This window comes from Pongo abelii, chromosome 20 (assembly GCF_028885655.2).
Source record: "Pongo abelii isolate AG06213 chromosome 20, NHGRI_mPonAbe1-v2.0_pri, whole genome shotgun sequence".
Classification (NCBI taxonomy): Eukaryota; Metazoa; Chordata; class Mammalia; order Primates; family Hominidae; genus Pongo; species Pongo abelii.
The window spans coordinates 16,831,218-16,859,079 of NC_072005.2; the positions used below are offsets into that span (position 1 = coordinate 16,831,218).

The window sequence follows — 27,862 nt, forward strand, 5'->3', positions numbered from 1 at the left end:
TAGTTTTATTCCACATTTAATATACGTAAAAGGGTGCTTTTGTAAATGCAAAGATTAAATCAGACAGCCACTGAATAGTAGTCTTGAAAACATTAGCAAGTTCTTTTAGGTCCAGGGTAGAGACTGCAGTTCACTTAGCCAACTTTCTGCATTGAGACATCCTTGCCAGGGATCCTGTCAGTTATGCAAAGATGTGGCACGAGGTAATTCCTCTTGCTGTGATGGTTTGTCCTCAATGACAGGTCCCTTATAGTATTTAGGTACAACAAGGTCTTTTGTGCTTGGAATGCCCTTGAAAAAGCTGCCTCACCTGTTACTGAGGGGAACCCCAAAGAGAAAGGGAGAGGAAAGGCTGAGTGTGGTGGCTCATACCTATAATCCCAGCACTTTGGGAGGCCGAGGTGGGTGGATCATTTGAGGTAAGGAGTTAAGAGACCAGCCTGGCCAACATGGTGAAACCCCACCTCTACTAAGAATACAAAAATTAGCCGGGCATGGTGGTGGGCACCTGTATTCCCAGCTACTTTGGAGGCAGAGGCAGGAGAACTGCATGAACCTGGAAGGCAGAGGTTGCAGTGAGCCAAGATCACACCACCATACTCCAGCCTGGGTGACAGAGCGAGACTCCATCACAAAAATAAAATAAAATAAATAGAAGAAAGGGAGAGGAAGTAGCTCAGAGTCCATGACTTGCTCTTGCCATGGGAAAAGGCAAGGAAGTTAGTGTCAGGAGGTCAAGTGCAGAGCATCTTCAGCCAACCTGGACAGTGAGGGAGTAGAAGGATGCTTTTCCCTGGACTCACTGCTGTGGCCTAAGCAGGAACCGGGATATTCAAGAGCACTGCAGAGGAAGCCGTGACGAGGCAGGTTCACACAGCTGTACAGGAACAGTCTTCCACAGCGACACCTTGTAATAGCCAGGAGCAACAGCAGGAATGCGCTCATCAGACATGTCAGAAGCAAGCCCCTGAGAGACAGGCCGTTTAAAGCACAGGGTTACTAAACTTACCCTAATAAAGGATGTGAGGGCTCCAGGGATTAACAGAAAAAGCCAGTGTGACAAAACAACCACCCTGCTTTGACCCCTATGTTTGCTTTGGGTTTAACAGGCTGGCGGATTTTTTTTTTTTTTTTTTTTTTCTCGAGACAGAGTCTCACTCTCTTGCCAGGCTGGAGTGCAGTGGTGTGATCTTGGCTCACTGCAATCTCCACCTTTCGGGTTCAAGTGATTCTCCTGCCTCAGCCTCCTGAGTAGCTGCGACTATAGGCGGGTGCCACCACACCCAGCTAATTTTTGTATTTTTAGTAGAGACGGGGTTTCACCATGTTGGCCAGGATGGTCTCGAACTCCTGACCTCGTGATCAGCCCGCCTTGGCCTTCCAAAGTGCTGGGATTACAGGCATGAGCCACCGCGCCCAGCCGCTGGTGGAAATTTTTAAAACCCTTTCTCATATATGAACTCATTCAACCATATCAGTTATTTCAGAAGTACCTAGAGATGAGTTTCATAGTTCTGCTTGGCTTTGCACTAAGTCTTGTTTACTCTAAAAGTGAAACCAATTTAAATTGGTTTTGACTAACCTTGACATGTCAAAGATAGGTAGAAGAACTCAATTTTTTAATCACATCTTCAAGTAGGGATGGGGACACACAAAGGATACCTGCTCCTGAGAATCCAGTTCTGAAGCCAAGCCCTGGAACCTGGTTGGGGGGGTGTGGATTCATGAATACAATACTTCAATTGCACTGTACAAACACAACACAGCTGGGACACCAATGAACAAAAAGTCATTAACTGTGAGCATTTTTTTTTTTTTTTTTGCGGCAGAGTCTCGCTTTGTTGCCCAGGCTGGAGTGAAGTGGTGCCATCTGGGCTCACCTCTACCTCTTGGGTTCAAGTGATTCTCGTGCCTCAGCCTCCTGAGTAGCTGGAATTACAGGTGCATGCCAGCATGCCCAGCTAATTTTTGTATTTTTAGTAGATGCAGTTTTGTCACGTTGGTCAGGCTGGTCTGGAACTCCTGACTTCAGGTGATCCACCTGCCTCAGCCTCCCAAAGTGGTGGGATTACAGGCATGAGCCACCACACCCAGCCAACTGGGAGCATTTCAATAAGCTCACACCCTCTGACCCTTTGGGTATGAGCATAATGAAATTCACAACATCTAGAAATTTATCTGAAAGAGGCAATCAGATGTAGACAAATGTGTACGTACAAGGAAGTTCACTGAAGCACTATTTGTAAGAGTGAAAGACTGGAAGCAATGTAAGTGCCTAGCAATAGGGGAGTATGTAAATAAACTGTGATCAATTCCCCACAATGGGAAGGTTATGAATTAGAAGGCACCACAGGGAGCCTTGTGGGTGCTACAATAATCTAAGCCTCAATGTGAGCAGTGACCTCACCGGTGTATGTAGATGTAGAAATTCACCAAGCTGGCCAGGCGCGGTGGCTCACGCCTGTAATCCCAGCACTTTGGGAGGCAGAAGCAGGTGGATCACCTAAGGTCAGGAGTTCGAGACCAGCCTGGCCAACATGATGAAACCCTGTCTCTACTAAAAATACAAAAATTAGCTAGGCAGGTGGTGCGCACCTGTAATCCCAGCTGCTCAGGAGGCTGAGGCAGAAGAATCACTTGAACCCAGGAGACAGAGGTTGCAGTGAGCTGAGATGGTGCCATTACACTCCAGTCTAGACAACAGAGTGAGACTCTGTCTCAAAAAAAAAAAAAAAAAAAAAAAAAGGAAGAAATTCACCAAGCTGTACACTGCTGTAAATTAAACTTCCAAAGTAAATTGTGTGCATGTGTGTGTGTGTGTGTGTGATGTTGTCACTAAGAAAACCTGTATTGAGCTGGGCACAGTGGCTCACGCCTGCAGTCCTAACTAGTTGGAGGCTGAGACAGTTGAACCCGGGAGTTTGAGGCTGCAGTGAGCTACAACTGCGCTTCTACACTCTGGCCTGGGTGACAGAGCAAGATGCCGTCTCTTACAACAAAAATAAACCCACTATTGATGGAGAAACACTCCCAATAAATAATAAAATGCAGCATATAAACTATATACATTGTGAGCTTAATTATACTTTTATTAAAATATACATACTTATGCACAGAGTGCATAGAAAAAATATTGGAAGGAAACCAAAATATTGACAGCAGTTATTTCTGATAGATAGAATGACAGATGATGTTTATTTTCTTCTTACACTTTTTCCTAGATTAGTTCTGCATTTTCCGGCATTCACATGTATTGTTTCCCAACCATCCTGTCAAGCGCTGGGATTGTTCTGATCTCTGGGAGCCTCCAGGGCTGACTCCAGTACGGCTAATCTAAAGTGAGCTTGTAATCTCCAAAATCCTGATGGTGGCTTTTCTATTAGGCAGACTAATAGATTCATATATAGGTCCCAACAGTTTGTGTTTTCCTTACTGTCCCAGTTTTATATCATTAGTCTTAGTACTAAACAGAGTGACAATGGGGAGTGACATTTGAGGACCTACGATGTGTCAGGGTCCATGCTGGGGACTTCACATGAGGACCCACTCAGGTCCTCGTGTCATCCCCACTTCCCGCCCGCCACTGACGCTGGGGTGAACCTGCAACTCACTGTGGCTAAGAGAATGCAGTGGAAACCACGCTCTACCCAGTCCAGGCTAAAGCTTTAAGGAGGCCTGGAAGTTACCACACAGCCCAGCAATTCTACTCCTAGGAATCTCCCCCAAAAAAACTGAAAACATGGCTGCGTGCAGTGGCTCACACCTGTAATCCCAGCACTTTGAAAGGCTGAGGTGGGCGGATCACTTGAGCTCAGGAGTTTGAGACCAGCGTAGCCAACGTGGCAAAACCCTGTCTATACTAAAAATACAAAAAATTAGGGAGGTGTGGTGGTGGGCGCCTGTAGTCTCAGCTATTTGGGAGGCTGAGGTAGGAGAACCTCTTGAACCCGGGAGGTGGAGGTTGCAGTAAGCCGAGATCGTGCCACTGCACTCCAGCCTGGGCAACAGAGTGAGACTCCGTCTTAAAAAAAAAAAAAAAAAAAAAAGCAAGAAAACGGAAAACATACACTCACAGAAAGACGTGTACATGTAAATGTACATGTAATGTCTATAGCATGTAAATGTCTATAGCAGCATTGCTCATAATAGCCACGAAGTGCAGACAACCTGCCCCACCTGGGTTCCTAGCCAGCCTTCTTTCTCATCACTCTTCAGTGGGTCTTCTCATACCTGTCCCACTGGGCACCCGAGCATGCAACCAAGTGACGTGGTCTTCGTGCCTCAAAGGAGTGACCCAGCCAAAGTCATGTGGCTGGATTTGGGGCTGGCTAAAGAGTCCAGCCCGTGGCCGGGCACGGTGGCTCATGCCTGTAATCCTAGCACTTTGGGAGGCTGAGGCAGGTGGATCACTTGAGGCCAGGAGTTCGAGACCAGCCTGGCCAAGATGGCAAAACCCCATCCCTACTAAAAAAAAAAAAAAAAAAAAAAAATAGGCATGGTGGTATGTGCTTGTAATCCCAGCTACTCAGGAGGCTGAGGCAGGAGAATCACTCGAACCTGGGAGGTGGAGGTTGCAATGAGCTGACAAGACAGTATGGCACTCCAGCCTGGGTGACAGAGTGAGACACAGTCTCAAAAAAAAAAAAAAAGTCCAGCCCAGAGCTCAGGGTTCCCAGACTCTGAACTAAATATAAGCCATTTCCCCAAAGAGCAGACAGGAGAGAAGGACCAAGGTGATGATGTCCAAAACCAACTAGGAGGGTAGACCTGACGGAAACAACAACAACAAACTCACCCTAGCCAATGGAGCTTACCAGAAACAAAGGTGCAGAGCTGTACCCCAACACAGAAGGCAACATCAAGAGAGTAGCTGGGCGCAGTAGCTCATGCCAGTAATCCCAGCACTTTGGGAGGCCAAGGCAGGAAGATCACTTGAGCCCAGGAGTTCAAGACCAGCCTGGGCAACATAGTGAAACCTCATCTCTACAAAAAAGTACATTAGCCGGCTGTGGTGGTATGTGCCTGTAGTCCCAGGAGGCTGAGGTCGGAGGATCGCTTGAGCCTGGGGGAGGTCGAGGCTACAGTGAGCCATGATCGCCTCACCTAGGTGACAAAGTGAGACTGTCTCAAAAAAAAAAAAAAAAAAAAAGAAAGAAAAGAAACGTAGGCCCTTAGCCTGCACCTCCCCAGCCTGTTAGGCAGAATCTGAATTCCACAAAGACACACCCAGGGGATTTAGGGGGATGTTAAAATCTGAGACCCACCCCCCATGGTTGAGGCCACCATTCACTTACACACAAATGCCTTCCTCTGCAGCACCAGGAGACAAAGCCCATCATAGAACTTCTCAGGGTGCCTCCTACACCACACTAGCTTTGTGTGTTTGTTCTTTAATGCCTCAAGGCATACTACTAGCCAAGGAGAGTAACAGCAGCTGTTGAACACTATGGGTCAGACTTTGACCATCTGTTATGGACTGAATTGTGTCACCTACCCATGACTAAATTCATATACTGAAGCTCTGACCTCCAACGGGGACTGTATTTGGAGACAGGGCCTTTTGGAGGTAATTAAGGTTAAATGAGGTCATAAGGGTGAGGCGATAAGCTGACAAAAGGGAGGCTGGTTGCGGTGGCTCACGCCTGTAATCCCAGCACTTTGGGAGGCCGAGGTGGGTGGATCACTTGAGGTTAGGAGTTCAAGACCAATCTGGCCAATGTGGTGAAACCCTGCCTCTACTAAAAAAAATACAAAAATTAGCCAGGTGTGGTGGTACGCACCAGTAATCTCAGCTACTCAGGAGGCTGAGGCAGGAAGAATCACTTAAACCCAGGAGGCAGAGGTTGCAGTGAGCTGAGATGACGCCACTGCACATCCACCTGGATGACAGAGATTCTGTCTCAAAAGAACCGTGAGGCAATTAAACCTCTTTTCTTTTTTTTTTTTTTTTTTGAGACGGAGCTTCACTCTTGCTGCACAGGCTGGAGTGCAATGGCGCGATCTCGGCTCACTGCAACCCCCGCCTCCTGGGTTCAGGTGATTCTCCTGCCTCAGACTCCTGAGTAGCTGGATTTACAGGTGCCTGCCACCATGCCCGGCTAATTTTTGTAATTTTTTTTTAGTAGAGACAGGGTTTCACCACATTGGCCAGGCTGGCCTTGAACTCCTGACCTCAGGTGATCCACCCACCTCAGCCTCCCAAAGTGTTGGGATTACAGGCGTGAGCCACCGTGCCTGGCCATTAACCTCTTTTCTAATAAATTACCCATTTCTTTATAGCAATGCAAGATGGCCTAATACACAGCTCTAGCTGACTAATATACCATCTCACTGAAGGCTTGCAAAACCCAGCTGAGAAAGTCTTTTAATAAAAGCAACAATATTACTAAAAACAGTGACGACTACTGAGTGCCTGCCCAGCATCAGGCAGGTTATAGGCCCACATCGAGGCTCTCTCTTTCACTGTACCCATGTCACAGATGAGGATGTGGAGGTGCAGAAGGGCCAAGACACAGAACCCAGGTCTGAGCCACACCTCCAACTTGCTTTCTGCTACAACCATCTTTTCCACCTTCTTTCTCATGCACACAATGTACTCTGATTAGATGTAAAGCTTTATTTCCCCTAAAATTTCCACAGTTCCCTTGGCACAGTCCACACTCTTTTGCCTAGGTTTACCACCAACTGCCAAGATAATCATGTAAACTAGACACCAATGAACAGGAAACAGGATCCACTAGTAAGATGTCATTTTTTTTTTTTTTTTGAGATGGAGTCTTGCTCTGTCGCCCAGGCTGGAGTGCAGTGGCGTGATCTCGGCTCACTGCAAGCTCCGCCCCCTAGGTTCACGCCATTCTCCTGCCTCAGCCTCCCAAGTAGCTGGGATTACAGGCACCCACCACCTCGCCCGGCTAATTTTTTGTATTTTTAGTAGAGATGGGGTTTCACTGTGTTAGCCAGAATGGTCTCGATCTCCTGACCTCGCGTTCCAGCCGCCTCCGCCTCCCAAAGTGCTGGGATTACAGGCATGAGCTACTGCGCCCGGCCATAAGATGTCATTTTTAAAAAACTGTCTAGTCCAGAGATCAGTAAACTCTTCCATAAAGGGTCAGAAAGTAAATAGGTTCAGCTTTGCAGGCTGAATGGTTTCTGTTACAAGGACTCAATCCTGCCCTTATAGTGCTAAAGGAGCCACGGATGATATACAAACTAATGAGCACAACAGCTGATATAGTTTGCCTGTGTCCCCACCCAAATCTCATCTTGAGTTGTAGTTCCCATAATCCCCATGTGTGGTGGCAGAGACCTGGGGGGAGGTAACTGAATCCTGGGGTGGTTCCCCCATGCTATTCTAGTGATAGTAAGTTCTCACGAGATCTGATGTTTTTATAAGGGGCATTCACTTCACTCAGCTCTCATTCTTCTCCTTCCTGCCGCCATGGGCAGAAGGACATGTTTGTTTCCCCATCCGCCATGATTGTAAGTTTCCTGGGGTCTCCCCAGCCATGCATAACTGTGAGTCAATTAAACCTCTTTTGCTTATAAATTACCCAGTCTCAGGCAATCTTTCGTGTTTTTTTTGTTTTGTTTTGTTTTGTTTGAGATGGAGTTTCACTCTTATCGCCCAGGCTGGAGTGCAATGGCTCGATCTCGGCTCAATGCAACCTCCGCCTTCCGGGTTCAAGTGATTCTCCTGCCTCAGCCTCCTGAGTATCCGGGATTACAGGCACCCATCACCACACCCAGCTAATTTTTGTGTTTTTTTAGCGCAGCACGATCTCTGCTCACTGCAACCTCTGCCTCCCAGGTTCAAGCAATTCTCCTGTCTCAGCCTTCCAAGTAGCTGGGATATACAGGTGCGTGCCACTACGCCTGGCTAATTTTTGTATTTTTAGTAGAGATGGGGTTTCACCCTGTTGGCCAGGCTGGTCTCGTACTTCTGGGATTACAAGCGTGAGCCTCCCTGCCCGGCCCTTTTCATCCTTCTTTTTCTTTTTACAGCATGCCTTTTCCTTTTACACAAACAGCATCCGTCTTTCATCAACACAGGAAAACATCAGGAGGCTTGTCAAATATTTCATAAACTCAAATTTGGTAAAGAAGGAGATAATGAAATGGTTGAAATGAAAAGAAAATGCCTTGCTAATGACAGCTTCACTGGCTTTTCAAATCTAACCACTTCAGAAGACAGCGGATCTCATTATCCAGCATCGCACTGCTGCTGTTCTGAGGAGTCTCAGGGAGCCTGAGAGGGGTCTTTCCTCTATCGAGAGAAAGAGGCCAGTTGCAGCAGCTCACCCCCGTAATCCCAGAACTTCAGGAGGCTGAGGTGGAGAGATCACCTGAGGTCAGGCGTTCGAGACCAGCCTGGCCAACACGGAGAAACCCCATTTCTACTAAAAATACCAACATTATCCAGGCGTGGTGGTGGGTGCCTGTAATCCCAGCAACTTGGGAGGCTAAGGCAAGAAAATCGCTTGAACCCAGGAGGCGGAGGCTGCAGTGAGCTGAGATCACGCCACTGCACTCTAGCCTGGGTGACAGAGTCTCAAAAAAAAGAAAGAAAGAAAGAAAGAAAACTGGGTTTTGGTCAATTGATTAACCACCACACCTGAAAATGGGAGGGAAGATTTCTAGCAAATTTAAAAAATGTGTTTGTGTATATCTTTGTTAAAATGCAGGCCACAAAGGTACAGATGATTCCCTGAGTGGCTTTGGGAGGGAATGGACACCTTGGGATTCTCCATCATACCCTAGCTCAGCGGTTGGCAAATTTTTCTGGTAAGGGGTCAAACAGGTGACATTTTCCGTTCTGCAGGCCATATGGTCTCTGTGCCACTACTCCACTTTGCAGTTGTAGTATGCAGGGTGCTAAAGCAATTGTAGGTAATACACACACAAAGGGGTGTGGCCAGATTCTAACTTTTTTTTTTTTTTTTTTTTTGAGATGGAGTTTCACTCTTGTGGCCCAGGCTGGAGTGCAATGGTGCGATCTCGGTTCACCGCAACCTCTGCTTCCCAGGTTCAAGTGATTCTCCTGCCTCAGCCTCCCTAGTAGCTAGGATTTCAGGCCTGTGCCACCACACTCGGCTAATTTTGCATTTTTAGTAGCAACAGGATTTCTCCATGTTGGTCAGGCTGTTCTCGAACTCCCAACCTCAGGTGATCCACCCACCTTGGCCTCCCAAAGTGCTGGGATTATAGGCGTAAGCCACTGCGCCCGGTCCCGATACAACTTTTTCTTTTGGAGACAGTCTAGCTCTGTCACCCAGGCTGGAGTGCTGTGGAAAAATCTCGGCTCACTGCAGCCTCCACCTCCTGGGTTCAAGCAATTCTCCTGCCTCAGCCTCCTGAGTAGCTTGGACTACAAGTGTGCAGCACCACACCCAGCTAATTTTTGTATTTTTAGGAGAGAAAGGATTTTGCCACAGTGGTCAGGCTAATCTTGAACTCCTGACCTCAAGGGATCCGCCTGGCTCAGCTTCCCAAAGTGTGGGGATTATAGTTGTGAGCCGCCGCGCCGGGCTCCAATAAAACTTTATTTACAAAAATAAGCCGTGGGCCAGACATGCCCTCTGGGCTGTAGTTTGCTGACTCCTGCCCTAGAGCAGATGTACATGAAGGGCAATGAGAAGCCCGTGCAAAAATACGTTCTCCTTCAATGTGCAATGGTGGAGGAAGCAAAATGGGTTCCAACATGAACCCCAAGTGAACACTCCCAGGGTAGGTGCTGTACACTGTGGCCTTCTCTGCATTCACCACCCACAGCTTATCACTTCGGCAGTGACTCCCAGCCTGTAGCCTTGTTTTCTAATACACAAAATCTGAACACAAACCAAGTGCCCATCAACTGGGGACTGGTTAAATTAATCATGGTATGTCTTTACAATGACGAATTTGCAGTTATTAAGAATCAAATTGTGATTGAGCACGGTGGCTCATGCCTGTAATCCCAGCACTTTGGGAAGCTGAGGCGGGTGGGTCACTTGAGGACAGAAGTTTGAGACCAGCCTGGCCAACATGGTGAAACCCTGTCTCCACCAAAAATACAAAAATTAGCTGGGCAGGCACCTGTAATCCCAGCTATTCAGGAGGCTGAGGCATGAGAATTGCTTGAACCTGGGAGATGGAGGTTGCAGTGAACCAAGATCACACCACCGCACTCCAGCCTGGGCGAGAGTGAGACTGTCTCAAACAAACAAACAAAAAAAAGAATGATATTGTGGTTCATGCCTGTAATCCCAGAAATTCTGGAGGCCAAGGTGGAGGTTCGTTGAGCCCAGGAGTTTGAGAGCAGTTTGAGCAACACAGGGAGACCCTGTCTTTACCAAAAAAAAAAAAAAAAAATAATTAGCCTGTGGTACATGCCTGTGGTCCCAGGTACTTGGGAGACTGAGGTGGGAGGACTGTGGCTACAGTGAGCTCTCATCACGCCACCGCACTCCAGCCTTGGCAACAGAGTGAGACCCTATCTTTTTTTTTTTTTTTTTTTGAGACGGAGTCTCACCCTGTCACCCAGGCTGCAGTGCAGTGGCGCGATCATGGCTCACTGCAACTTCCACCTCCCAGGTTCAAGAGATTTTCCTGCCTCAGCCTCCTGAGTAGCTGGGATTACAGGCGTGCGCCACCACACCCTGCTAATTTTTGTATTTTTAGTAGAGACAGGGTTTCATCAAACTCCTGACCTTGTGATCCACCCGCCTCGGCCTCCCAAAGTGCTGGGATTACAGGCGTGAGCCACCGCACCTGGCCAAGTAAGACTCTGTCTTTAAAAAAAGAAAAAAAAAAAGTTATTTTAGAAAACAACATATTTGAGGATATGGAAGTATGGTTACAGTATTAGGTGAGAAAACCACACTGGAAGATACTAAGATAACACTGCCAAAAGAAAATGTAAGCACCACACCTAGATGATTATGCACAGAGGAAAGGTTGGAAGGATATGTACCTAGGGTGATGGTCTCCGGAGAATGTGATTATGGGTGATTTATTTTTCCTCTTCTAGCAAATATGCATTTGATAAGTTTTCTTCAATGAATATCCATTAGTAGTCTAAAAAACATTTTTCTTTTTTGAGATAGGGGTCTCACTGTGTCACTCAGGCTGAAGTCCGCCACTCGGCTCACTGTAACCTCTACCTCCTGAGTTCAAGTGATTCCTCTACCTCAGTCTCCTGAGTAGCTGGGACTACAGGCACGTGCCACTATGCCCAGCTAATATATGTATGTTTAGTAGAGATAGGGTTTCACCATATTGGCCAGGCTGGTATTGAACTCCTGGCCTCAAGTGATCCACCCACCTCAGCTTCCTAAAGTGCTGGGATTACAGGCATGAGCCACCGTACCAGGCCTAAAAAATTTTTTCAAGCAAAGTAAAACAAACAAAAGCCACTTAAAGCCACACCAATGGTATTTAAGGATATTATGGACCCCTCCATGGTTATCTGCCCCAAGGAAGCTAATGCCACAATAGAAGCCAATGAAGATCACAACACTGGTGCCAGGGGCAGTCCTGATCACAGTGGACAAAATATAATCCAAGTCCAGCAAGAAGGTGGCTAAGGACCGATTTACTGACACTGCACCGTAGGTAAAAATGAGAACTGTAACACCTCCTAGCAACACAGCAAGTGTAAAGAAAATGATGCTGAAATGAACACAGCAGAACTCATCCTTCCTTATCCACTCTCAAAACATACATACAGGAATATGGAAAATGCTGCATGGGGATGGTGAAGACAGGAAAAGGTTTACCAGGCTGGAAATTGTTTGCGCTTTTTTTTTTTTTTTTGAGATGGAGTTTTGCTCTTGTCACCTAGGCTGGAGTGCAATGGCATTAGCTCACTGCAACCTCCGCCTCCCGGGTTCAAGTGATTATCCTGCCTCAGCCTCCTGAGTAGCTAGGATTATAGGCACGTGCCACCACGCCTGGCTAATTTTTGTATTTTTTAGTAGAGATGGGGTTTTGTCATGTTGGCCAGGTTGGTCTCGAACTCCTGACCTCAGGTGACCTGACCACCTTGGCCTCCCAAAATGCTGGGATTACAGGGTGTGAGCCACCCACTGCACCCAGTCTGTTTGTAACTTTTTTTTTTTTTTTTTTTTTTGAGACAGAGGATCTTGCTCTGTCACCCAGGCTAGAGTGCAGTGGCGCGATCTCAACTCACTGCAACCTCCACCTCCTGGGTTTTTAAGCAATTCTCTGCCTCAGACTTCTGAGTAACTGGGATTACAGGGGGCATGCCACCACACCCGGCTAATTTTTGCATTTTTAGTAGAGACAGGGGTTTCACCATCTTGGCCAGGCTGGACTTGAACTCCTGACTTCATGATCCACCTGCCTCGGCCTCCCAAAGTGCTGGGAGCCACCACGCTGGCCTCTGTTTGCAATTTTTAAAAATGCTGTCATCAGCCTTTAATGGTGCGTGTGCAGACTGCACAAAGAAAAGTGGATGAGAAGACAGAAAACACACAGGGTGATGATACCCACAGCAACAGGTGCTCTCAGGCACTCAGCCACATTCGAGATCACTGAAACTTACAACCTTAGGCACACGCAACTTGCAGGCCCATTTTAGAGATGTAGAAACTGAGGCTTGGAGAGGGGAAAGCAATTAGCCAAAGTCCCACTCAGAATGAGCTGAGATGGGATTTGAACTCACACCTAACTGACCCAGAACATTAGTGCTTAAACACTGAGACACTAGGCACCCAAACTTCAAACTCAGATAACCTCTGGTGCCAGTGAAGTTCTTGAAAAGCTTCCTTAAGAGACACAACCATGAGATTCCATTTTTAAAATGTACAGCAGCCACCAACCAGCATCAGAAAAAGCCATGCTGCTATTATTAACAATGAGTTAACAGTTCTCTGAAGAAAAAGAGGACTATTGAAACAAAACCTCAATGACAGGATTCTCTTCTGAGAGCACGATTCATCCCCATAATGGACAAATGCCTGGCCTCATTGAGACCTCTGCGCCAGTCTGAATAAGGCAGGAAGGTTTCTTCACACCATTCATCTGGCTTGTGAGGGACCCAGCCAAGATCTTGGCGTGCCTGTTCTGACAAGGACACCGGCCTCAGCAAAGCCAGACCCAGCAGCTCCGACCTCTGCCACTTACAGACCATGGGGGTGATGCTTGGCTGAGATTTGGCAAGGAAATGAATTACAGAAGTGATCAAGGAGAATTCCACAACCTGAGAGGCAGCAAAAGTGGACTAGACCCTGGTCTAGCAACAGCCCACTATTAGCAATGACTCTTTCAATACTTTCAGGAGCAGCTCCAGTCAAAATTCCACTTGCTCAATTCTTCTTTTTTTTTTTTTTTTTTTAAGACAGAATCTCATTGTGTCACCCAGGCTAAAGTGCAGTGGCTCAATCTCAGCTCACTGCAACCTCCGCCTCCCAGGTTCAAGCAATTCTCGTGCCTCAGCCTCCCAAGTAGCTGGGATTATAGGCGCGTGCCACCATATCTGGCTAATTTTTCTATTTTTAGTAGAGATGCGGTTTCACCATGTTGGCCAGGCTAGTTTCGAACTCCTGACCTCAAGTGATCCGCCTACCTCGGCCTCCCAAAGTACTGGGATTACAGGTATGAGCCACTGCGCCCAGCCCCACTTGCCCAATTCTTGACCATCATTTATTGAGCTAAATCCAAAAAGGAAACTCTACCACTGACTCTTTTCTTTTTCACGGCCTCCAAATTGAATCCTAGGTTTTTCCAGCAGGGTAATTCAAAAGGACTCAGGTTGGAAATTGACTTCTTGGTTAAAAAAAAAAAAAAAAAAAGTATAAACAAAAGGTCCTTTTTAGAAATGAGGTTTATTTTCAAGGCTGCTCAGTCCTAAAAGCCTGCATATTTACTTTTTTTCCTTCCTCCAGGTTTACCTCCAAGTCAGGATTTCAAAAACCACCAACATTCAGGCTCATTCTTATTGGTATAAACAAACAAACAAAAAAACCAGACAACAAAAAACTCAACAAGCAAATCACACAGTTGTGGGATTCAGCGCCAACCCCGGGCGTTTCATTTTGGCAATGAAACCAGGATTCCCTTTCAAAGAAGCTTCTGGAAAATGCTGTTATTTCCTAGATGGAGGCCCCTGGTTTTTCAACCTCAAAATCACCTACTCAAAAAGCAGACTCAGAAACCCAAGGTTTTAGAACATGGTCCCAATGTCACCACATCATAAAATCACTCTCGTTCCTGCAACTGTACAATGAATGGCTCCCAAAGTCATTTTATTTAACAAAGGGGTCAAGGTAGAGGAAAATTTCCCTTAATATCCCCACAACTGCTCCACATGTCTTCTGTGGAAACACTTCACCAGGAACTAGCTCAACACTCTTGCTAACAATTTAGTGTCTATACAGGAAGGCTGGTGTCCCTGTTACAGGTGGCCCATTCCTTAAAGCCTTTAGGGTTAATCGCAGCTGCACTGAGTGGCCAAGCAGACCCTGTTGGGATGTGAAAGGAGTTTGTTAACAGGGCCCCTGGCTGGGCCCAGAGGCTGTCAGACTCAGCAAGTAACACTGAATGTCCAAAAACACGGCTGTGTTAAACTTACAAGCCAATCCTTCTGCTCAGATCTCTGGATAGAAATGATTTTTCTTTTATCTATGGGGAATGCAATTTCATCACAGCCCCTTTACATAAACCCTCCTGAAACCCCTTCAGTAGACAGCATTCCAATTCAGAGACCAAAATGAAACTATCTTTGAAAACAGGGACGTGGCTGGGAAACCATGCACACCTCGGCGAACACTTTTCCACCCACCACGAGCTTGGGCTTTCTGGGAAGGTTGTCGGTTTTCTGGTCAAAAACATTCTTGAAGTCATCAGGAATGGAGGAATGGAGACTCAGCATCCCGGGAAAGTGAGTTCCTGGTTTCATCGCTGGGATTCAAGAGCCGAACAGCCTGGAGAAGTCAGAGGGCAGAAATGTCTGTGAGGATAGGAGGTGACTGTTCTAAAAATATTGTCAGAGATTATTTTACATGACTATTACCTATTACTTAGATGATTTTACATGATTGTCTGATTTTTTAAAGTAACCTGTGATCCACCTGTGAATATAATTAACAATACTGAACTACACAGTTAAAAGAAGAATATACTCCTCTTTTTAGACAGTCTTGCTCTGCCGCCCAGGCTGGAGTACAGTGGTACAATCTCAGTTTCCTGCAACCTCTGCATCCGAGGTTCAAACGATTCTCCTGCCTCAACCTGCTGAGTAGCTGCAATTACAGGCACCTGCCACCAAGCGAGGTTAATTTTTGTATTTTTAGTAGAAATGGGGTTTCACCATGTTGGCTGGGCTGGTTTCGAACTCCTGACCTCAAGTGATCCACCCGCCTCAGCCTCCCAAAGTGCTGGGATTACAGGTGTGAGCCACTCTGCACAGCCAACACCACCACCCTATAAGGGAAAGTGGTACAGCTGTTAAACAAAAGATATATAGAGGAACTTTCGGTATTATCTTTGCAACATTTCCAGAAATCTAAACTCATTCCAAAATAAAAAGGTTATCTGAAAAAAATAAGATTGCAGAAACAGCTGGATTTCTACATGCAAAAGAATAAAGTTGGACCCCTGCTTTATGCCATATAAAAAAATTCACTCAAAATAGATCACAGACCTAACTACCCTCCAGAATCCAAACTACAAAACCCTTGGAAGAAAACTTACGTGTACAGTTCTATAATCCCAGAAGTTCTGGAGGCCAAGGTGGGAGGTTTATTGAGCCCAGGAGATTGAGAGCAGTTTGAGCAACACAGGGAGACCTTCTAACCTTGGGTTACGCAATGATTTCTTACTATAATACCCAAAGCACAAGTGAAAAAAGAAAAAAACATAAACTCAACTTCATCACAGTTAAAAACTTTTTTTTTTTTTTTTTGAGATGGACTCTTAATCTGTTGCCCAGGGTGGAGTGCCGTGGGGCGATCTCAGCTCACTACAACCTCTGACTCCTGGGTTCAAGCGATTCTCCTGCCTCAGCCTCCCGAGTAGCTGGGATTACAGGCACCCGCCACCATGCCTGGCTAATTTTTGTACTTCTAGTAGAGACGGGGTTTCACCATGTTGGTCAGGCTGGTCTCAAACTCCTGACCTCAAGTGATCCAACCGCCTCAGCCTTCCAAAGTGCTGGGATTACAGGCATGAGCCACCGTGCCTGGCCATTCACAATAAAAAACTTTTGTGCTTAAAATGACACCATCAAGAAAGTGAAAAGACAACATACAAAATGAGAGAAAATGCCTGCAAAATATGCATGTGATAATGGACTGATAACGAGAATACACAAAGAACCCTTATGGATCTGCAATAACCCAATTTTTAAAAAGGGCAGAGAATCGTAAGAAGACATTTCTTCAAAGGAGGTGGACAAATGGCCAATAGGTACATGAAAATATGTTCAGTATCATTAACCATCAGGGAAATGTGAATCAAAACCTTCAAACCGGCTGTGCACAGTGGCTCATCCCAGCACTTTAGGAGGCTGAGGTGGGTGGATCACTTGAGCCCAGGAGTTCTGGACCAGCCTGGGCAACATGGCGAAACCCAGTCTCTACAAAAAATACAAAAATTAGCCAGGTGTGGTAGTGCACACCCATAGTCCCACTACTTAGGAGGCTGAGGCCAGAGGATCACTTGAGCTGGGGCCAGAGGATCAGAGGAGGCAAAGGTTGCAGTGAGCTGAGATTTTGCCACTGCACTCCAGCTCCAGCCTGCACAACAGAGTGACTGTTTCAAAAACAAACAAAAAACTTTCATACCTACTAGGATGACTATAGTCAAAAGATTAACAGTAACAGAGTTGGCAAGGATATGGATAAAGTGTAACCCTCGTAGGCTGCAGGTAGGAATGTAAAATGTTGTAGCTACTTTGGAAAACACTCTGGTGTTTTCTCAAAAGGATAAACACAGGCCAGCTTTAATCTCAGCACTTTGGGAGGCTGAGGTGGGTGGATCACTTGAGGTCAGGAGTTCGAGACCAGCCTGGCCAACATGGTAAAACCCTGTTTCAGCCAGGCGCGGTGGTTCACACCTATAATCCCAGCACTTTGGGAGGCCAAGGCAGGTGAATCATTTGAGGTCAGGAGTTCGAGACCAGCCTGGTCAACAGGATGAAATCTCATCTCTACCAAAAACAGAAAAATTAGCCAAGTGTGGTGGTGCGTGCCTGTAGTCTCAGCTCCTTGGGAGGCTGAGGCAGGAGAATCACTTGAACCTGGGAGATGGAGGATGCAGTGAGCTGAGACTGTGACACTGCACTCCAGTCTGGGTGACAGAGTAAGACTCCACCTCAAAAAAAAAAGAAATAGGAACACAGAATATTGAACCATGCCCAGGCTCTGCCAATTTCCTCAGCAACTGCCGCAGGGTCACCTCTCTACCCCATCTGGAGTGGATCCTTCCAAGTCCCTCACTAAATAGTGTTTCACTCCCATACTTAAGGCACTCATTTAAGGTTTATCCATGGTTACTGCATGCACATCACACAGCTGAAGTCAGGCTGCACAGACAAGTACCCTCCAGGCTTCTTCACTTTCAGAACGTTTCATTTCCCCATGCAGATAGCACCTTCTGGCACATCATCGCTGATGGTATCGTGACAGCCAGTCACATGGACATCCTTCAAGTTACCTGATCCTTCCCCTGTTCTTGGACACTTAGGTGATTTCCAGTTTTTAAATATCCTGGGAAAGCCAGTCACTGCCTCCCTGAGAGAGCCCTTTCTTGAGAATCTTCTCTCACCCATGGCCCCCAGTGAAAGAGTTGGCCTGGGTCAGGGGTTGGCAAATTTTCTCTGTAACGGGCGACTGTTTACTAACACTTCTGGCTCTGCGAGCCATGTGGTCTCTGTCATACAACTCAACTCCACCGCTGTGACACAGAAGCAGCCACACGCACGAACTTTTGCGAAGTTCACTCACAAAAACAGGCAGTGGGGAGATTTGGCCTGTGGTCTGATAACCCTTGACCTAAGTGGTTATGGCAGAATCAAGAACCCCCACCCCAAATGGACCCAAGTGACACCAAGGGGGGTCAATCAGACTCTAGACTCTGCCCCAGGAAACAAAATCAGGACCCTGGGCTACTGACTATGCAGGTCTTCGAAAGTTGAGCTGGCAGGATGCCCGAGGCTGCTGTTCTGGTCACAGGCTAGCAGATGAGGGAGTGAAGATGCTGGTCAAACAGGAGAGGATGATGAAGAAGGTGCACAGGAAAGACGAGAATGAGAGAAGCACACTGACTTCTTCCCTGCCCCAGGACCTTTGCAAAGACAAGAATTGAGAACCATGCTGACTTCTTCCCTGCCCCAGGGCCTTTGCAAAGACGAGAATGAGAGAAGCATGCTGACTTTTTCCCTGCCCCAGGACCTTTGCAAAGACAAGAATGAAAGAAGCATGCTGACTTCTTCCCTGCACCAGGACCTTTGCAAAGACGAGAATGAAAGAAGCATAGTGACTTCTTCCCCACCCCAGGACCTTTGCAAAGACAAGAATGAGGGAAGCATGCTGACTTCTTCCCTGCCCCAGGACCTTTGCAAAGACGAGAATGAGGGAAGAATACTGACTTCTTCCCTGCCCCAGGACCTTTGCACATGCCACTTCCTGTGCCACCATGCTTTTCCCCAGCTCTGCAAATGGCAAACGTCTTCTTGTCCTTTAGGTCTTTATTTATTATTATTTGTTTGGAGACAGGGTCTTCTGTTGCCCAGGCTGGAGTGCAGTGGCAGGATCTCAGCTCACTGCAACCTCTGCCTCCAGGGCTCAAGTGATTCTCCCACCTCAGCCTCCCGAGGAGCTGGAACTATAGGCAGGCACCACTACACTCGGCTAATTTTTTTATTTTTGTTAAAGACAGGGTTTCACCACGCTGCCCAGACTGGTCTCGAACTCCTGGGCTCAAGCAATTCTCCCACCTTGGCCTCCCAAAGTACTGGGATTCCAGGCCTGAGCCACTGCCCCTGGCCCTTCCTACAATTTCATGTAAGTTCCTTGATCTCTTCACAAGCCTTCTTTGTTCCTAGGCAAGCCTCATACATGCTCTCAGATCCTCTCTGCCAGATAGGATATCTTGGCAAGAGCCTTCCTGGGAATACATCACAGTCCTTGTGATGAGGGTGAAATGCCATCCTCCCCAGATCTCCTATGTCCTGGAAGCATCTTCGCAAACAGCCACTGGGGTGGCAAGCAGACTGCACAACAACCCCACATTCGGAGTCTCAATCACTCAGGACAGACAACTTTTTGTCCTCTCTCTTTCTGGGGGAAGCATACAGGGATGGACCCACGGAGGCCAAGAACACCAGATTCTCCCGTCATGTCTTTTCCTAAATCCATTTACAGCAAGTCTCACAATTCGTTAACAGTAGTATCAGAGTTATGGCCCCAGTGCTAGATGGAAAGGCAATCTGCTTGAGTTTTCTCAGCCTAATGAGAAAATGAAAAGCCAGAATTTAAAACAATAAAGTCTGAATACATTTCTGCTGGCTTCCAGCCCAGCTGGAGCAGGATCTGGCAGCATGCTGGACATTTAAACCACATTTTCCACCTCGGCAGATGCAGCAGAGCTGGTGAGAGGCGACAGGGCCATGGGCTCAGGGAAGGCATCTCCTGGCAGCCCCTGCAGAGGTGCCGGGCATAGCCGGGGGCTGGAGAACTCCATATTCTAATAAAAGTTCCAGCCTGGTTCGCTGGGGACACAGGGACAGAGTTTAACCCCTTCAGATACTGGTTCCCTCACTTACTTATTTTGAAAACAGAAAGCAGGGCCAGGCGTGGTGGCTCACACCTGTAATCTCAGCCCTTGGGAGGCCGAGGCGGGTGGATCACGTGAGGTCAGGAGTTCAAGACCAGCCTGACCAACATGGTGAAACCCTGTCTCTTGTAAAAATACAAAAATTGGCCAGGTGTGGTGGCAGGCACCTGTAATCCCAGCTACTCGGGAGGCTGAGGCAGGAGAATTGCTTGAAGCAGGGAGGCAGAGGTTGCAGTGAGCCGAGATCACGCCACTGCACTCCAGCCTGGGCAATAGAGCAAGACTCGGTCTCAAAAACAAAAACAAACAAACAAAACAGGGCCGCGCACAGTGGCTCACTCCTGTAATCCCGGCACTTTGGGAGCCCAAGGCAGGAGAATCACTAGGTCAGGAGATCAAGACCATCCTGGCTAACACGATAAAACCCCGTCTCTACTAAAAATACAAAAAATCAGCCGGTCGTGGTGGCACGCACCTGTAGTCCCAGTTACTCAGGAGGCTGAGGCAGGAGAATAGCTTGAACTTAGGAGGCGGAGGTTGCAGTGAGCCCAGATCGCACCACTGCACTCCAGTCTGGGCGACAGAGCAAGATTCCATCTCAAACAGAACAAAAAATAAACAAAGAAAACAGAAAGCAGGATACAAGAGTGATGACTGAAAAGACAGAGAATGACCATCAGTTGGGTCATCCTGGAGGAGACTAAGAGACGACACTGAAAGGAAAGGGCAGGCCAGACTCACACGATCATGCAGAACATCATGAAGATGTTCCACAGGGCGATGAAGATTCGAAAGTATCTGAGGCTCAGCAAGAATTCCCGGATGTTGTCACCTGGAAGAATCAGAAAGCACTTTTACGGCACAGCTAACATCCCATCCCTACTGCCACCTCTGCAGTGGGTTTTTGTGATTTCCACCCACCCGGCGCTCACTGCCTGCAACTTCGGCAACAGTGTGGCTTTTCCTTTAGGTTTCTCCCTCTTCCCCATCCTCAGCACTCAGGATGTGTCTACCACTGACCAATCCCCTGAAAGCATCAAGCCCCTCTGCCTCTGATTGGCTCAAGAAGGGGCATGTGACCCAAGTCTGTCCAATGAGAGTCTTCCCTGGGACTTTTCCCCCAACTACTGGGAAACAGATACTTTCCGCCAGGCTTACTGAGCTGGGAAGATGTAAGCTCAGTAAGCTCAGTGCCCACAGGCCAAATCCAGCAACCTCTTCCATCTGTTTTTGGATGGCCTATGAGCTAACAGTTCTTACTTTTTTTTTTAAATATAAAGATGGGGTTTTGCTATGTTCCCCAGGCGGCTCTTGAACTCCTGGCTTCAAGTGATCCTCCCGCCTAAGCCTCTCAAAGTGTTGAGATTACAGGCATGAGTCTCCATACTCAGCTGGTTTATACATTAAAAAAAAAGAAGAAGAATATTTTGTGAGACACTAAAATTACAAGAAATTCAAATCTCAGTGTCAATGAATAAAGTTTTATGGCACACAGCCATACCCATTCATTTACATATCAAGTCCTGCTGCTTTTGTACTACAACAGCAGAGCTGAGTCACACTGTTGTGCCAGACAGACACCATATGGCCAGCAAAGCCTCAAATATTTACTATGTGGCCCTTTACAGAAAAACATGCCAACCCCTGCTCTGGGGTCATCTTTGCCAACCCTAACCAGTCTCACAGTAAAACCAACACAAAAGAAAGGGGAATTGAGAGCTGCAGAGAGTCAGATACTGACTCTAACCCTAACCCCAACTCCAACCCCAACCCTCATCTTGGAGGACTGGTTTGACACCTAAAGCCAGGGTGCCTGAAGACAATTCTACCACTGAACGTTTCAATTTGCTTTAACCACTTTGAGCTGGGTTTGCAGTGTTTGTAACTAAAAGCATCCTAATTCAGGCTAATGAAAGGGAAGGTGTGTCTTGGTGATGACTTACTCTGGTCCCCTTGAATGTCAGGGAACAGAAACCCCTCCGAGGGAAGGCAGTTTAGTACGTGAAGACTCCAGAGACCTGGGTTCTGGACCATTCCTCCAGGGTTTCCAGTCAATCACTCTCCCTCTCTAGACCTCCAGAATGAAAAGAATGGGTCCAGATTAGGGCAGGCACGGTGGCTCACGCTTGTAATCCCAGCACTTCGGGAGGCCGAGGCAGGCGGATCACCTGAGGTCGGAAGTTCGAGACCAGCCTGGCCAACATGGTGAAACCACGTCCCTACTAAAAATAAAAAAATTAGCCGGGTGTGGTGGTGCATGCCTGTAATCCCAGCTACTCAGGAGGCTGAGGCAGGAGAATCACTTGAACCTGGGAGGCAGAGGTTGCAGTGAGCTGAGATGGTGTCACTGCACTCCGGCCTGGGTGACAGAGCAAGACTCTGTCTCAAAAAAAAAAAGGAATGGGTCCAGATTAGGTGCTCTACAAGGGTGCTACCCGAAGTATCTGCAGACTGGGGCTACATGGTAAGTACAGCACACAGAAGACAAGCCCAGAAATTTCTACTTTTTCAGGGATGACAACCTGACATCCCTGCTCCATCCGAGCTTGTGCTGAACACACCATCTTGCTGGACACGGTTTAGACGAGCCTGGTATTATCTAGCCGACGGGGTTAGTCACGTGCAGCACAACCTGTTTACAGGGCTGATCCAGCACAGACTAGAAACATTAAGTGCTTGGTCTGTTTCCAGGAAGTTTTGAGAGGCGCTGCTCAGCAAGACCCTTCCCCTAGCAAAGGATCGTGAAAACAGGACCTCCCACCATCAACAGATGCCAATCAAACGTTACTCATTCCAGGCCGGATGCAGTGGCTCACGCCTGTAATCCCAGCACTTTCGGAGGCCGAGGCAGGTGGATTACCTGAGGTCGGGAGTTTGAGATCAGCCTGGCCAACATCGTGAAACCACGTCTCTATTAAAACTACAAAACAATTAGCAGGGCCTGGTGGTGCATGCCTGTAATCCCACCTCCTCGGGAGGCTGAGGCACGAAAATCACTTGAACCCAGGAGGTGGAGGTTGCAGTGAGCTGAGATCACGCCACTGCACGCCTGGGCAACAGAGCGAGACTCTGTCTCAAAAAATAAAAAAAGGTTACTCATTCCAGGCAACAGCGGTATACAGGGGATACAGAAAGAAACAAAGACCGGTGGCTCTGCCCTAACAAGCATATGGGGAGGAGAAATACTAAACAAATATTCACATGTGACTGCTCTGGTGGGAAAGTTTGAGTGTCCCGGGAACACACACTGCGGAGACCCAACATGGCATGTGTATAGGGAAGGGTGGGAGGTAAGAAAAAGCCTTTCCAGCCGGGTGCCGTCGCTCAAGTCTGTAATCCCAGCACTTTGGGAGGCCAAGGCGGGCAGATCACCTGATGTCAGGAGTTTGAGACCAGCCTGGCCGACATGGCGAAACCCCATCTCTACTAAAAATATAAAAATTAGCTGGGCATGGTGGTGGGTGCCTGTAATCCCAGCTAATAGGGAAGCTGAGGGAGGAGAATTGCTTGAACCTGGGAGGCGGAGATTGCAGGGGGCTGAGATGGTGCCACTGCACTCCAGCCTGGGCAACAGAGTGAGACTCCATCTCAAAAAAAAAAACAACAAAAAAACAAAAAAACAGGCTTTCTGAGGAAGTGCCAGAGCTCTAAGTTCTGACCTCAAACATGGGCAGTTTAACAAATGTGAGCTCAAATCCTGCCTTTGTCCTTCTGCACAGGTGACCTGGTGACCTGGGCCCATCCCTGCACTATCTATGTGCATTCCCTCTTGTGTCAATAGGGGTGTTAGGCAGCTAGGAAGACCTTAGCACACTGCCTGGCACACATGACGCTCTCAACAAATGCAGCCACTATGGTATTACAGTTAAGCCAGGCAAAGAGGATGGAGGGCAAAGAGCAGCTCCCACAGGGGAAGCAGTAGGTGCAGCACCTGGGCTGGAAGGAGACTGGAGACAGCAAAGCAGGAAGCTCCTGATAGAGCACTGGTGCCCTGCCTGGCATCCCTGTCACTGATGCTCCCGCCACTTTGTGCCAAATCTCCCGCCCACCGGAGCTGATTCGGATCTGTACAGTGCAACTCTAGGGCCTGGTAGTGCCTTCCACATGGTGGTTAAGTAACACGTGGCTGCTGAGTCAATGTATGAACAGATGGATAAATGGATAGATGGACAGATGGTCTAGTGATTGAGTGCACAACCCGCTAGAGTCAGAAAAACCCAGGTTCTAATCCTGATTCTCACTGATTCGCTATGTGGCCACAAAAAAGTTGAGCCACATCTCTGACCCTCAGTTTCCTGATGTGTAAAATGGGAAAGTGACCATTATGTTTTAGGAACGGAGGGAGAATGCAACACTAACAGGAAGCACCTAACTGGGTCAGCACCCAGGGGCAGGCCCCCAAAAAGGGGAGCTGCTGGAGTGTCTTCAAAATCTCAGTTCGGCCAGGCATGGTGGCTCATGCCTGTGATCCCAGCACTTTGGGAGGCTGAGGTGGGAGGATCGTTTGAGACCAAGAGTTGGACACCAGCCTTGTTAACATAGTGAGATACCTATGTCTACAAAAAAATTTAGAAAATTAGCCAGGTGTGGTAGTAAGTGCCTGTAGTCCCAGCTACTTGGGAGCCTGAGGCAAGAGGATCTCTTGAACCCAGGAGTTCAAGGCTGCAGTGAGCTATGACTGTGCCGCTGCACTCCAGCCTGGGCGACAGAGCAAGACCCTGTCTCTAAAAGAAGAAAACCTCTGTTCCTCAGCGTTCCCCCATCCTTGGGCAGTGCTCCATCATGGCATCCACCACCTTCACTGTGACGCCACCTCCTCAAATGGCCTTCCCTTCCACACCCCAGCAGGAGGGCAACCCCATCACCATCCTGTGACTCCCTGTCCCTGTCACCTAACATCACCTCTGTCACCATCTATTCCCTGCTTAGAAACCATGTGTCCCACCCCATGGTAAGTTCCACTCTATCTGTCTTACCCCTGCTGTATCCCAGCACCTAGCACAGTAGCCAGCATGCCTTAGGTGCTCAAATATCTGGTGAATGAAAGAATTAATGAATGGATACAAATGTCATGTGCAGATCCCCTTAAGACTCCAAATAGTTACACAATTAAATTCAGCAGAAAGTGTAAATTCTGGGGCCTCCAGGGCCCAGGCAGATGACAGACATATGAAGGGGTTAGGGCTGGGATGAGGCAGAGTCTACAGGCCCCACCTCCTCAGAGTCCTTCTCAACTACACTCAATAAATGCAAACAGCTCTCCTGAATCCTGAGTTGCAGAATGTTGCAATTTTTCAAGAAAAATCAGACATCTTAATTTTTATATAAAATCTCCTGATTAAAAATCTAATGTTGGCATCTAATTTTAAAAGTGGCAGGTCTGCAGCACTCTGAAAGCAACAGCTATGTGTGAGGTTGTTCATTCATTCATTCACAGGCATCGGACGACTGGTACAGCAAGGACAAAGGATGGGACAAGCCAAGCTAGGGCCTCTTCTCTGAAGTTTACAGTCAAATGTGAGGGGCAGACATTAGCCAGATGATAGCAAACGTAACAGAACATTTTAACGGTAGGAAGTGATGTGAGTGCTCACATCAGGGAGGTCTGGTGGGAGAAAGAAATAGATGACAGAAGTAGGCAGAAAGGATAGCACATTCTCAGTCATCTCCCACTCACACACACGCTCAATTAAAGAGAAAACTTGTGGCTCATGCCTGTAATCCCAGCCCTTCGGGAGGCCAAGGCGGGGGGATCACTTGAACCCAGGGGTTCGAGACCGGCCTGGGCAACGTGGAGAAACCCCATCTCTACAAAAAACACAAAATTTAGCCTGGCATGGTGGCACACGCCTGTAATCCCAGCTACTAAGGGGGCTGAGGTGGAAGGAACACTTTAGCTCAAGAGGTGGAGGCTGCAGTGAGCCATGATCGCACCACTGCACTCCAACCTGGACAACAGAGCAAGACGTTGTGTCAAAAAAAAAAAAAGAGAGAGAGAGAAAGAAAACGAAGGTAGGGCTTGGCGAAACAGAACTGTCCTCTGAAGTGGACCATGAAATTCCAGGATCCAAGAAGACCTTACCTGTGCTGGGCTCCCTCGACTCCTCCCCAAAGCCCTGCGTGTCCTTCTTTTTCCTACAAAGAGGAGCAGACAGTGTCCACTTTCAATGGGACATAGAGTCCTCAGTCCCCTGACCCCCAGCTCAGAAGGCCACAAACACTAAGCTCAGAAGGCCACAAACACTAAGTTTCAGCCCTGGCCCTGCCGCAAACTTGCTGTGTGACCTCTGACGTTCAATGTCCCTCTCTGGGCCACCATTGCCCGGACAATCACAGCCAGCTCAGCAGCCACCGACAGTTTACAAAGTGGCCCGATAGTGCGGGTGCAGGGCTGAGGGTCCGGGGTGGGGCTATTTCTTGGGGGATGGGTCTTAAGCTCTCCAGGAAGATGAACAGAGGGACAACCAAGGAACGGAGAGTATGGGTTTAAGGTCTCTCGGGGGCTGGAGGGCGAGGAAGATAAACCAGGCTGGAGGCGTGGCCAGAGGGCGGATAGGGCGGGGCCTGCGGCTTGAGGGCGGGGCCTGAGAAGTGCGCCGAGATCACGCTTATGAGGGCGGAGCTACGGGTTCCCCGGATAGAACCGCAGTCCGGCGGCAGCCTACTCACAGCTTAAAGTTCAGCACCGCCCCGGCATTCATCAGCAACGTCCTGCAGAGGGAGAATTACAGTTACTAGGGGCGCTCCCGCGTCCTGCCTGGCTCTCTCTTCCCAGCCTCTGGTCCCCCTAATTACCCGAACAGCAGGATGTCTCCGATCATCGTTACGGCCGAAGCGTCCGTCAGAACCGGAAGCGGAAGCCCCAGGGAGGGAGGGGAGGGGAGCACAAGCCGACCAATCGTAAAGCAACAATGGCGAGGTCTGGGCCAATCGAAGGTCAAGGCAGAGAGGGTCCCGCCCTCTGCAGGCCAGACCCCCTTAGGGGAGCGCGAGCGCCCCACCTCGCTGGGGAGGCCCCGAGAGCCAGAATGGAAGGGGCGGGGTCTCCTGGGGGCGGGATTGGGTCACGCGTTCGAAGCGTGCCGCGCATGCGTGGGGTCTCGATGCTGTAGGGTTAGCTGGGCAGCAGTTCCTACTCACTTTCTGGGGTCCCAAATTGGGCTTCTGGAGAAAAGGAATCCTTTGACTCCTGAGCTGCACAGGGTGCGTGGTCCTGATGCAGTGGGGTACCTAGAAACGGGTGCCCCAAGCAACTGGGCTCTAAAGTGAGATCCTCCTGGGCCCCATGGGGAACGGGGGTTCCCACTGAGCTGCCCCCCACAAGACGTCCTGACTTGCAGAGCCCCACCGAAGACGGGGTTCCTGATGGAACGGACCCTATGGGGCAGGAAAGTCTTGACGGGGCTCCACAGAGGACCGAGGTCCTAACCGATCTCCACGGAGAACGGGGGTTCTGATTCATGGGGTCCCACCATGGCGTAGGGGTCCTCACTGGGCTCCACCGAAGATCAGGGTCCTAATTAAGCCCACGGGGACAAAGTCCTGGCTGATCCGGCCCCCTGGGAACGGGCGTCCCGCGTGGGTGGGCTCCGTGAGGGACAGGCCCCCAGAACGGGCAGCTCCCCAGCCTCCCTCGCCTTGCACGGGTGCCCCGCACCCCGCCTCGCTGGGCGGAACGGGGTAGCGATGGCAGGAGGGTCAACGCCTGGGACGCCCGACCGTCCAGCTCCGTCCGTGGTGCTGGGCGTCCCCACCACCTGTCCCGGGGTGGGCCGTCGCCCCTCCTCTCCCGCGGGGGCCGGGCCTGGGGTGGTGCCTGGCGGTCGGGGGCGGGCCCAGCTGCGGGGGCGCAGTCGCCGGGCCGCGGGCGGCGGGACGGACGAGGCCGGGGCCCCGGGTGGCACCCGGCAGGCGGGCAGGCGGGCGCCATGGAGCTACTCTCGGCGCTGAGCCTGGGCGAGCTGGCACTCAGCTTCTCGCGGGTGCCGCTCTTCCCCGTCTTCGACCTCAGTTACTTCATCGTCTCCATCCTCTACCTCAAGTATGAGCCAGGTGAGCCGGGGCGTGGGGCTGGAGCGGACCGGCAGCG

The 27,862-nt window shown here is 48.8% G+C and overlaps 2 protein-coding genes across 6 annotated transcripts in view; one reads left to right on the forward strand and one right to left on the reverse strand.

Moving 5' to 3' along the window:
• On the reverse strand, positions 1 to 27,562 carry SMIM7 (small integral membrane protein 7). 4 transcript variants are annotated; one of them, XR_008516431.2, is made up of 6 exons: positions 26,569 to 26,669; positions 26,443 to 26,484; positions 25,856 to 25,908; positions 20,515 to 20,605; positions 14,780 to 14,921; positions 1 to 967 (listed from the first exon to the last, which is right to left on the reverse strand). XR_008516431.2 is itself a non-coding variant. In XM_002828866.6 (5 exons), exons 1-5 carry the CDS (start codon positions 26,592 to 26,594, stop codon positions 14,906 to 14,908), a joined length of 228 nt encoding a protein of 75 aa, XP_002828912.1. In that variant the 5' UTR covers positions 26,595 to 27,562; the 3' UTR covers positions 13,805 to 14,905. The 4 variants fall into 4 exon arrangements, 2 of the variants coding, with proteins under 2 accessions (XP_002828912.1, XP_009251205.1); XR_008516432.2 differs by lacking the exon at positions 1 to 967 and adding an exon at positions 13,805 to 14,459; XM_002828866.6 differs by lacking the exon at positions 1 to 967 and having other exon boundaries at positions 13,805 to 14,921; positions 26,569 to 27,562.
• TMEM38A (transmembrane protein 38A) overlaps positions 27,434 to 27,862 on the forward strand; it is a 28,569-nt gene continuing 28,140 nt past the window's right edge. Inside the window, exon 1 of one of the 2 annotated variants that reach the window (XM_024238416.3) lies at positions 27,434 to 27,825. In XM_024238416.3, the coding sequence (XP_024094184.1) occupies positions 27,702 to 27,825 (124 nt within the window). In that variant the 5' untranslated portion in view covers positions 27,434 to 27,701. The remainder of the gene's footprint in view (positions 27,826 to 27,862) is intronic. The other variant, XM_024238417.3, reaches the window with a different exon arrangement.

Bases quoted from the DNA above. Each gene is read 5' to 3' on its own strand.
- SMIM7 (XM_009252930.4), bottom strand. From the start codon at position 26,594: ATGATCGGAGACATCCTGCTGTTCGG. The intron at 20,606-25,855 runs GTAAGGTCTTCT...TGATTCTTCCAG, and splicing joins GTCGAGGGAGCCCAGCACAG to GTGACAACATCCGGGAATTC. The intron at 19,446-20,514 runs GTGAGTCTGGCC...TTTTCTCATTAG, and splicing joins ATGATGTTCTGCATGATCGT to GCTGAGAAAACTCAAGCAGA.